Here is a 10932-nt window from a genome sequence, read left to right as displayed (position 1 = left end):
GGTGAGATTTCTTGGATCCAGAGAAAAAAGTTGTAAAAAATCGATATAAGCAGTCCAAGCTCAAAACGAGCAAAGTTACGAAAATTAATGAAACCGAAGTTATGTTGTTTATCTACGCAGATATGTAAAAATACAGAGTAATGTGCATATAAATATGGTTTCTATTAATCACACTGGTAGAATCATTAATACATACACATGTACATACATATATCTGTATCTGTATGAATGATTACAGCTTGATATTAATTTATTTATGTAAAATTGGATTACTCTAGAAGTGTTTAATTTGAGAAAATGTCTTGGTAGAAGGATTAAGAATAGTACGTCTTCATTACCTGAAATTTTGCCGCATTCATTTCGTACTTTAGTGACACCGAGTTCAGATAATTGCCAAATTTTAACAAAACCGCAGTACTTTCAATCCAATGTGGCGGTGTTTTTCTGGAAAATTTTGTGGATTTTTGGAGCGACCTCCACATCTTGTGGATTGTGTATGACAACCCTAATTTTTGACAAGCTCCCACCATGACATAAATACCTAATTGGGCGCAGTGCTTGTGTTATTTGTTGGCAGGTATGGTACAACATATTTGTTGAATTTTTAGAATTTAACGGCTACACTCAAATTTTAAAACGTCACCGGAACTGAAATTCTTTTAAATATGTATTTTGATAGAAAATATTTCCACATTTTTGATATGCTTTGTGCATTCACAGCGGTACACCGTGACCATGATGGTGTGTATAAGCAAAGTTATATTCGTGACTCTCAGCAAATAAAATATTTCCAAGTACATGTTCTGTATAAGAGATGCTTGACTAGAATGCTGCATTTTGTAAATGTGAATGTTTATGTATACATATACTAAGTTTTGTCTTTTATTCGATTAACTTTTTTTCTCTTTAAATATTAACGATTGGTTTTGCAAAAATTCAATTCCTTTCATTTTAATCCAATCAAAATGTAAACTTAATCAAGATCATGCAATTTTCCATACCGAATAATTCAGGCGTGTACGTGTACCAGTCTACGTGACTGAAGATTGTGTGCATGTATGTATATGTATCTGGAAAAAATATATGCGGAATGTAAATATGTATATACATGAAGTGAAGACTTACTAGAATAAATTTCTGGACAACGTTACACTTAAAAATGTGGTAAAATCACACGTTTATGATCATACGTATAACCTTCGTTACGGTGTTGATTGGGTGATAACGTTTCCGCGGGTTGGCGATAGTTAGCTTCGGAGTGGTAATTTTTCACCATAACTACGGTATATTTGAGTCTATGTCGATATCGTGATGCTCGCTATTCACTTGCCGGTGAAGGCATTTACATATTATGTACTCGGATCGGTTAATTTCAATAACATTTTGCTAAGAGTGGAGCTGTTCTGCACCGGAAAAGATTCGAGGTCACTTTCGTTATTTTATCGATTTATTTACTAAGCCCTTGTTCTAGACGGACGTATAAAGTTAGAGTATGATGAATTCAAGGAGCATTTGTTTGAGTATGTATTTCTGTAGATTATTTATAAGAATTATTTTTATCAATTTGGTAGACTTATTAGTCGCGCGCTATAACTTTTCTCCGTCTCATACACAAATTCACGGTATCTAAAACATAGTCAGCCTACACGGGAAGTATACCGTTCAAATGGGTATGAGACGGAGACATGTTATAGCGCGCGGATAATATTATTGTAAATTTCATAAATTAACAAGACAATTATCGAAGTTAGAAAGCTCTAGCAATAACTATTCTACAATAAATATTAAACATTGATAAAAAATTTGCTATGTAGCTCTATGGCTGGCTCTATAAAAATAACCTAGTGTATGTATAGTGTATGTATCTAGTGTATGTACGAGTGTTGACAGAGTTAGAAACTAATCAAAAAATTAATGTGGTCAGTAGAACGTTAGCGCAGCTGAATTATAAACGGTAGAAGGATGGCGATGTAACATTATTTCGGCTCTTTGAGTGCCTTCGTTACTAACTCAACAATGTCTGTTATGTTTTCGGAATCAGACACGTCTATAAGAACGTTGTACTGTGTGTGAATTCTGGTTCTCAATTCGATTCGCATTAAAGAATCCATACCTATATCACTCAAGTCCGTATCAATAAGTTTTGAGGGATCTTTGAATCTTAACATTTTTGCGACTAAACTAACAACGGACTGTTCCAAATTCTCAAACTGATTTTTGTTATTTTTACAATTCCCAGATATTTCTTCTCCATGCTCATTCGAAAGAGTCCTGACATGCAATATTACCCACGAAGTTTTAACATCTCCGCTAAGTTCGGCCGCCATGACGTTGTTCCCAATTATGGTTGCGTTTCGAAGAATATGTTCCATTGTACAAATCCCTCGTGCGGTAGAGAATGGGTTGACTCCGAAAACCTTCCTCGCCAAGTCCCGCACCATTCCGGTTTCGCCCCATTGCCCCCAAGCAATGCTTGTTGCGTTGAGTCCGAGTCGGTGCCTGTAATCTGCTAGAGATGCAAGCGCAGCATTCGCAGAGGAGTAATTTGCTTGCCCCGGGCACCCAAGAATCCAGGTGGCCGACGAATACAGTACAAAATGCTCTAGATTAAGGTGAGACGTTGCAGCATGAAGGGCCCAGGCACCATCCACCTTCCCTGTCCATACGAGATCGATCTTCTCCATTGTCATATTTGGGATCGTCGCATCCGACAAGGTGCCTGCTACGTGGAAAATACCCCTAAGAGACGGCATACCGAATGATGAAATTTTTCCAAGTATCTCATCTACCCCGGCACGTGTAGAAATGTCACCATATTCCACAACCACACTCCCCAATTTGTCGTCAGCATAACTAGAATGACCATCACGGTCCTTAAGTTTTGAGACGACGGCCTCTCTCCCGTCATGACGTCTACTCACTAAAACAAGATGTTTAGCCCCATTGGCCAACATCAATTTAGCAAGCTCAATCCCCAGCGCCCCGCATCCGCCGGTTAGCAAGTATGTGCTTCTATCATTAAAAATATTTTCCGTCCACCTTATGACTACTTTTCCTATGTGGGCCGCACTTTGTAGGTGCCCGAGGGCAGAAATTATTGCTGCTGGTTCAAAAACCGAGTAAGCTATAGGTAGCAGTTTCCCATGGGCCAACCAAGTTTCCATTTCATGTGCTAGGTAGACTGTTCGCTCTTCGTCGCGACTACTGAGGTCTACAATCGAGTATTTCACATCAGGTCGAAGTTGTTCAACTTCTGCATGGGTCCAAACATTCAGTTTGCTCATCTCTATGAATCGCCCTCCTGTTTTCGTCACTGAAATTGAAGCCTCTTTCCATCCTTTTGAGGTGAGTGAGTTTAGGACAAGGTGGACCCCAGCGTTATCGGTTGCGGTTTTCACTCCGGCTAGAAAACGGGGGATATCCCTGCTGCTAGTTACATTTTTCAGGCCTAGGATGTCTGTTAAGTAAGCTCTTTTCCTGCGGCTACCAGCCGTACATACAATATTGGCCCCTATTTCCCGCGCGATCTGAATTGCGACAAGGCCAACTCCTCCAGATGCGGTGTGGATCAAAACCCATTCTCCACGACTCAAGTTGCCAACCGTGACAAGGGAGTGATAAACGGTATAAAACGCAGTAGGCAAGGTGGCCCCCTCCACATGGGTCAAGTTTTGTGGTAATAAAGCCACATGTGATGCATTTATGTGAACAACGTTGGGCAGAGGGAGTGGTTCCAGGCTCATTGCAAGAACGTTCGCACCAACACAAATGCCACGAACGGCCGATCCCACTGCAATTACTTCTCCACAAATATCTGATCCTATGGCGGACGCTGATGCAAATTCCAAAGTTGGTTTTCTGATAGACAAAATATCTCTGAAGTTTAATCCGGACGCGTGGACCCGGATTTGAATCTAATTACGGAGGGTATCCATAAATTAAAATACATTACTAAAAAACAAATTGCTTCCCATACGACTCGACATTCACACGCACTTTAAGTTTAACAGAAATTGACCATTGTGAGTAGCTACATAAGTACTCCAAGCCTCAATTCCCTTGCCTTATCATAATAAAAGTAGCCAATAAACTGATATGATATCGGCAAGGGCAGGGGATAATTCTCCATTTCTGTAAAAGTTTAGCACCGTGTGAGTGAAGGGTATACTACTTTGCTTTGAGTAACTTACGTGGTCGTCGGGAAAGGATTTCTCTGGTCCAAGTGTAGTTGAATAGTCCCATTGTAAGTCCTCGAGGGCGCAGGATTGAGGAAGTCTTAATTGGACAGGGTTCTCTGTTTGGCTTAGCGGTAGGGTGGCGAAGGGAGACACGAATGGGGCAAACTTTCCTACATGGCGTACTCCCCCTCGATAGGCTACAAATGGCTCCTCGCTACGACCTCGTAATTTTTGTCTATTTTTAATTTCCATGATTATTTCGTTGGCCCGCTGGTTGGCGTCTTCATCGTTATCAAGGTCTATCCACACTATGTCAAGTTCCAGCATTTCGTTTGCGAGAGATCTTGAGAACCCACGTATTGCTCCAGCAACCGGATAGCGGTCCTCTTCATCTCGGATTGGCATGATTCCATGACTCACAAGGAAGATTTCCACCTTTCCAATCGATAGTAGGGCCTGCGAAAATGCAAGGAAGTGCTTCAATTGTTCTCGCTCCTGATTCAACTCCCGAGTATAGTACGTGTGCGAATGTGGGAAGCAATACACGATCTTGTCGCCTGGTTGTACATAAATTTTTTGATTATTAATATTGCACCTTGTCCCATGTCCATTATTTGAAGCTTGTAACTGGTCCGCAAAGTCATCATCATCAGTTGTAGAAATTATAAGGAAAGGTGATGGCTCATCTTCGTTGGCCGTAGCGATAATTACTCCAACATCGAAATCAGTATTTTCTACAATTGATACCTTTTTATACCCTGCAGACTGAAGGGATACCTTCCATGCTTCTCCATCAATTAGGCAGTGGCCTGATCTAACGTCGTCCTTGAAGAGCCAATATCCCTTACAGTGTCCGAAGACGATATCTATGAATGCACATGGGCGGAGTTGTTCGGCGACGAATATGTTACCGCCCTGTCGAAGCAATAAACGCAGATTGCCAAGCACTTTTCCTAGATCAGTAGTGGCATGCAATACGTTCATCGCAATTATGACATCGAATGCTTCTTTTTCGAAGCCCTGTGCAAGGACATCTTTCTCCACGTCTAGGATACGGAAGTCCACCTCCACCCCAGGGACGTGGGGTAAGGAATCTTCTGCTCTATTGAGGAAATTTGTCGAGATGTCCGTGAAGGTGTAAGTTGACGAGGAACCGTGAAGATAGTGTAGAAGTTCTCGTGTAGCCGCACCAGTGCCTGCCCCAACTTCTAAAATGCGCAAACCTGTATAGTTGTTTTTCATGAAAGTGGCAAAGATGGAAATTAAATTTTCGGTTAGAGTGGAACACAGCACGGTAGTCCGGTACAGCCGTTCCGCGGAGAAATCAGGGATTGAAACTGTTTGACTATTAACATTTCCAGTTGGTTGTTCCAATGTGGGAAGGGAGGGAGGGAAGAGGTGATGAAGAATGGATTCCGTTCCACGAAGAAAGTTGTCCAATTTCGAAATGTAAAACTCCGTAAAAGCCCAGTCATCTCGCAAAATGCTGTCCTTATGATGTAAGGGATTCTCGGTCATACCAAAGTCCGAATGCGGTAATGCGACGTATTCTGTTGCGGACACTTCATTCAAGAGGCCTGCCTGACCGGCATAGTGAAGCAGCCTTGCCAAAAAAGCTGGTGCAATGTGACATAAGCCGAGACGGGAAGCAATTTCGCCAAGTGTGAAACTCTCGTAAGGTAAGAAACAGAATCCGAGCAACTTTAATGTTACAGCAATTCGTGTCCTTATGTATGAAGCAATTCGCTTATACTCTTGAATTTCTTCGCTATTCCGGGAGATTGCCTTAAAGGTCGAAAACTGTTCATGTATTCCAGTGCTGCTCATGGAAATAATATTTAATTTGTTCTCTGCAGTCCATTCCTCTATAAATAGAGGTAACACGTTGTCCTCCTCAGCACGGTTATTGGTATTTGTCCTTACGTTAGTCATTCTTTGAATCGCTTCTACGGTTGTGTTGATTGTGGTCAGGTTGGTAATCGAAACCTGGGCATGCCATACTGAATCATTTCCGTGGACAAACAACGTGCTGGAATTCAATCCAGCCTGGACACGAAGCTGATGATCACAAATAGGCTCGAGGTTATCGCCAGCAATATGGTGGGACAGTACATCCACTGACGAAATCTTTATCGGCACCCTCAAAGTTGCCAGAGGACCTGGTTGTGCAATAAGAGCGGCCTGAATTAAAGCATCCAATAGTGTGGGATGAACCACAAAGCTTCCGACTTCATCTCTATCATGTTCAAGTGTCGGTGGTGTTACGTCTGCTGTGACCGAACAACTTGCGGGGAGGTTGGACGATTTTAAATTCACCAATGATTTGAATTGCGGACCGAATTTATATCCCAAGTCTGACATCTCGATATAAGGTGACGGCATTGATGCACCAGTAAAGTTCTCCAGATATTCTTCTTGGTTTAGCGAGCCAAAGCCAGGTTGAACTACTTTGGCATTTAACGATGCGTGTAACTGCCACCCACTGTTCTCAGTCTCCCGCCGGCTGGATATGCAGATGTTGAACATTTCACCATCGTAAATCACATTTGTTTGGATGACTGACATCACATCTAGGGACAGAACTGTTTTAATGACTATGTCGGACAAGTTGATTCCACACAGCTTTTCCTTTCCTATGCTAAGCGTGGTCACAACCGCAAACCCCATCTCCATATATCCAGCTGCAGGAAATATATTGTGGGGCCCTATTTTATGATCCCGCAGCCAGCTTCCCGCTCTGTCCAGCAAGTCCTCCGTAGAAGTTTCAAAGACTGACATACGATTTGTTATCCCACATTGAGCCACCGGGAACATTAAGCCAAGCAAAGGGTGAATAATTTTAGATTTATATCTAACTCCAGCCTCGCATCTTTGAATTGCTGAAGTGTTGAACCAAAAAGGACCCTCATTTTGGAAAGGATATGTAGGTAGAAGATGAGGTACTTTTTTATGCAATATATTGACACCAACCAAGCTGGTCCAGATTTGTGTCCAATCGAGCTCAACACGATGTAGGTACAGAGTAGCGATGGCCTCCGATAAAGTGGTCCAATTCGGAACATTTCTCCTGATTGAGGGAATACAGACGAGCTCAGGGTCAGAGCAGTTCTTCACCATTATAGGACTGATCGCAGGTTGCGGGCTAATTTCAAGAAATAATCTAGCACCAAGGACAGCGGTAGCAGCGACAGAAGATTCAATAAATTTTACAGGTTGTTTAAAGCATCTTGACCAATAAGCAGCACCCAAGTCTTCCGAGTCCTCCAATTTCCGTCCATACGTTGACGAGATATACTCAACGCTACGATGTCGGGTAGAAAATGCTAATTTATCCAGTTCCATTTTAAATACAGTCGATCCTTTCTCAAACGACCGTGAATGATAAGCATGATTAACGTGATTAATAAGGGTGGATTTTATAGCATAATTTGTGCGGACGTAGGTGGCAAATTTTTCCATGGTTTCCTTGGGCCCTGACACAACTGTCTGATTCGAAGAATTAAAGGCTGCAATGTCGATCCAGTCTTCCTCGGATTTATTCCCCAGAATATAGATCGATGAATATTCCTGAATCATTTTTCTTGTCAATGACTCATCTGCCATGAGGACGACCATACGCCCTGACTCCATTGTCTCCAAAACATTTTTTCGTAGGGATGCCATCAGTTGCACTGCGGTAGCTAGATCCAGCTCACCAACAGCTGTAGCTGCGGCCACTTCCCCAGATGAGTGACCAACGACACACAAGTTGGGTTTTACACCCCACTCGATCCACATATTAAATAGTGAGTACTCAACAGCAAACGTGCAAAGCAGAGGACAGAGGGGTATATGAGTATCACCCTTTAGCCATTCAAGGAGGTTTATCCCTGTGAATTGGATGAAGAGGGAGTTTACTTCATCAAAGTGGCGACGGTAAGAAGAGCATGAATCATACAACTCTAATCCCATGCCGACATATTGACAACCTTCGCCAGGAAAGAGAAAAGAAATAGGAGTATGTCCAGCGGTCGAGTTTCCTTTGGGCTTCTTTCGACCAACTGACTCGGAGTTGTCCAGCCGCAGAGCTTCAATTAGATCGGAACGGTTGCTACCCATTGAAACTGATCGATATTCATCAAAGTGGTGTCTACACGTGGCCGCCGAGTAGCAGTAGGCTGCTAATAGGTCGTCGCCATCTACAAAAACAAAAGAATTATGAATTGTGTTAGTTATGTATGCATGCAAAAAGTAATTCGAAAAATATTCATGAATGATAAAATCATTTCGCAATCCGGATTTTTCGAAATTCTAATTTAATCCGCTTTGAAAAAATAAAAACGACGCATCAAAAACGCACGAAAAATTTTAGCTAGCCTGAAAGTTTGGCCGAAATCGCTTATTTCAACATTATCTACTCCGCACTGTAAACTTTGTTGCTAAAAATAATTGCGAAATTATGGATTTTAGTAGTGCTACGATTTCTAACAATATGCAACGGCATAAGAATATTCGTGTTCTCTTTCAGAAACAAGTGGTCAAGATTAAAATTTCAGGATTCTTGAAATTTTAAAATTCAAAATCAATAGAGGCTTTTTTAATAGCTTGGTGAAATAATTTCTCCGCAGTCATTTTACCCGCCGGCAGCGGCGCTTGAAATCGATTAAAAATCTCTGATTGGAGCTCTGACTTGGTGTAGACATCATCAAAAGAAAGAGTCTGAAGGATTGCGTGAAAGGATTCGGTCAATTATTAATTATATTTCAAAATTACCCTGCTCCACCAACAACTCCAAAGCCTCGGCATGCTTATTTCTCAAATCTGTAAGTGCGGTAGCAGACTTTGCTGATATGGGGAGTATGTAGAGCGGTACACGTTTGTTGAAGGGCAGATTACTTATTTCTGTTGGTAGTTGACGGACACGTTCCACGATTAAGTGAGTATTAGTACCCGAGATGCCAAATGAAGAAACGCCGGCAAGTTCCCCCTTCCAGCCAAGTGACTCTCTCGGTATTATTAGCCCTTTAAAGTCGATTTCTGGATTGAGGTCGGCAGTTAGAAGTTGAGGTGGAATGGATTCGTGCTCCATTGACAAAAGGACTTTGAGCAGGCCAGCCCCTCCTGACACGCTTTCCGTATGGCCAATATTCGCCTTGATAGAGGTAATGATCAATGGTCGCGTTCTTTCGCCTGACGATATTTGGTATGCTAGTCTAGTAGATGCAACCTCGACGGGATCACCCACGCGAGTTCCGGTTCCGTGCATTTCCACCCAATCGATATCCACCGGATTGACCTCTGCATCTGCAAGGGCCAGTAGCATAGCTGCTGATTCGCCTTCCACGGTTGGGGTACCTACGTTTCGGCTTAGAGTATCTTGCGAACATCCGGAGCCCTTGATGACTCCAAGAATGTGATCGCCATCCTTTATAGCATCCGAAACTCGCTTAAGAACGTAGATAATTCCACCATCCGCCCTTGCAAAACCGTCAGCATCTGCTTGATAAACCTTACACCGACCAGCGGGGGATAATACTCCCTGTAATAACAAAAGACACAATTTAAACGAGTACGATTAACCTTATAGCCCATAAAAAATCACGTGATGCATTAGAGTTATTGCTATACAACACATAAAAACAAAATTTTGCAAAAAGGATTGTCAATAAATCAAAAGTAGGGTCTAACTTTTATTCGTTACCCTAGGAATTTACCTGGAAATCGTGGTACTCGTAAGGTTTCACGATGAGATTTGCTCCGCCAGCAAGGGCCAAATTTGACCTTCCGCTTCGCAAATGACGAATAGCGGCATCAATTGCGCAAAATGATGAAGAACATCCGGCCTCAATGCCTTCGGTCGGACCTGTTATTCTGAAAAATTGAGCAATCCTTGCTGCAGCGTTCCCTATTGAGCACCCCAGGTAACGGCGTAGCTCCTCCCCTCCTTCCGTAGATCCAGAAGACAACATCAGATCCTTATACTCATCCCTCCAACTGCCTACATGCACAGAAGACGAAGTTCCACGTAGGGAGTATGGGGGAATTCCGGCGTCCTCGAGGGCCTAGAAAGGCACAGATATTTGAATATTTAAGACCAAATTTACAGAATCCAAGGAAAGTCGACACATCAAAACGCAGGCTTTCCAGCAAGAATGTCACCCAGCTAATACAAATTATCAATTTTCCAGTACCTACCTCCCAGCTCAATTGTAGCATAAGCCTGGCCTGTGGGTCGATGAAACCCAACTCCAAGGGTGACAGTCCCCAAAAATTGGCGTCAAATTTACCCACATCCCAGTCAATGAAACCCGCCTTTATTGGCACACTTTCCTTTTTAAGCCTTCGACACCCCTTCTCCTTTGTCCACCTGTTGCTTGGCACCAAACCGACCGAGTCCTTTGCACTCATCAAATTACCCCACAACGTGTGCCTATTGTTGGCCCCAGGCAGACGAAATGCCACCCCAACAATTGCGATTGGTTCCTTAGATTTCCCCCCTGCCTCTCTCTGGGCTCCCTTCACGTAGCGGAACATATTTTGAAACAATTTGTGCTTCAAACGTATTCAATGAATGATACAAACAAGTTTGGAAGAAAATCTTTAATTCGTTCCTGGTGAAGAGTAAAAACAGCTCTGAGCTTGGCAAGGAACAAGGGCTGCTATTATAAATGTTATTTAATTTTTGACTTCCCTGTACAACGACTCAAGCTCAATCGCACCTTGTAATTAAAAAATTTAGTGCCAAATTTCACGCTTTAAATCTTGGCCCAGATTA

The 10932-nt window shown here is 42.4% G+C and overlaps 1 protein-coding gene across 1 annotated transcript; it reads right to left on the bottom strand.

Annotated features, from left to right (window-relative positions):
* Positions 1 to 1976: 1976 nt before the first annotated feature.
* Positions 1977 to 10691, bottom strand: LOC110854884 (phenolphthiocerol synthesis polyketide synthase type I Pks15/1). Its single transcript, XM_022103312.1, has 5 exons — positions 10353 to 10691; positions 9872 to 10219; positions 8931 to 9696; positions 4191 to 8356; positions 1977 to 3914 (listed from the first exon to the last, which is right to left on the bottom strand). Exons 1-5 carry the CDS (start codon positions 10689 to 10691, stop codon positions 1977 to 1979), a joined length of 7557 nt encoding a protein of 2518 aa, XP_021959004.1.
* Between the last annotated feature and the right edge of the window lie 241 nt (positions 10692 to 10932).

The sequence above is a fragment of the Folsomia candida genome, unplaced genomic scaffold (assembly GCF_002217175.1).
Source record: "Folsomia candida strain VU population unplaced genomic scaffold, ASM221717v1 Fcan01_Sc011, whole genome shotgun sequence".
In the NCBI taxonomy this organism is placed as follows: Eukaryota; Metazoa; Arthropoda; class Collembola; order Entomobryomorpha; family Isotomidae; genus Folsomia; species Folsomia candida.
The sequence above is the reverse complement of the archived record's forward strand: the minus strand, read 5'-3'. Positions and strand labels throughout refer to the sequence as shown.

Coding starts and splice junctions, on each gene's coding strand:
- LOC110854884 (XM_022103312.1), bottom strand. CDS start 10,691: ATGTTCCGCTACGTGAAGGGAGCCCAGAGAGAGGCAGGGGGGAAATCT. Junction 8,357..8,930: donor GGAGTTGTTGGTGGAGCAGG/GTAATTTTGAAA, acceptor TTGTTTTTGTAG/ATGGCGACGACCTATTAGCA. Junction 3,915..4,190: donor AATCCTTTCCCGACGACCAC/GTAAGTTACTCA, acceptor CTCCGTAATTAG/ATTCAAATCCGGGTCCACGC.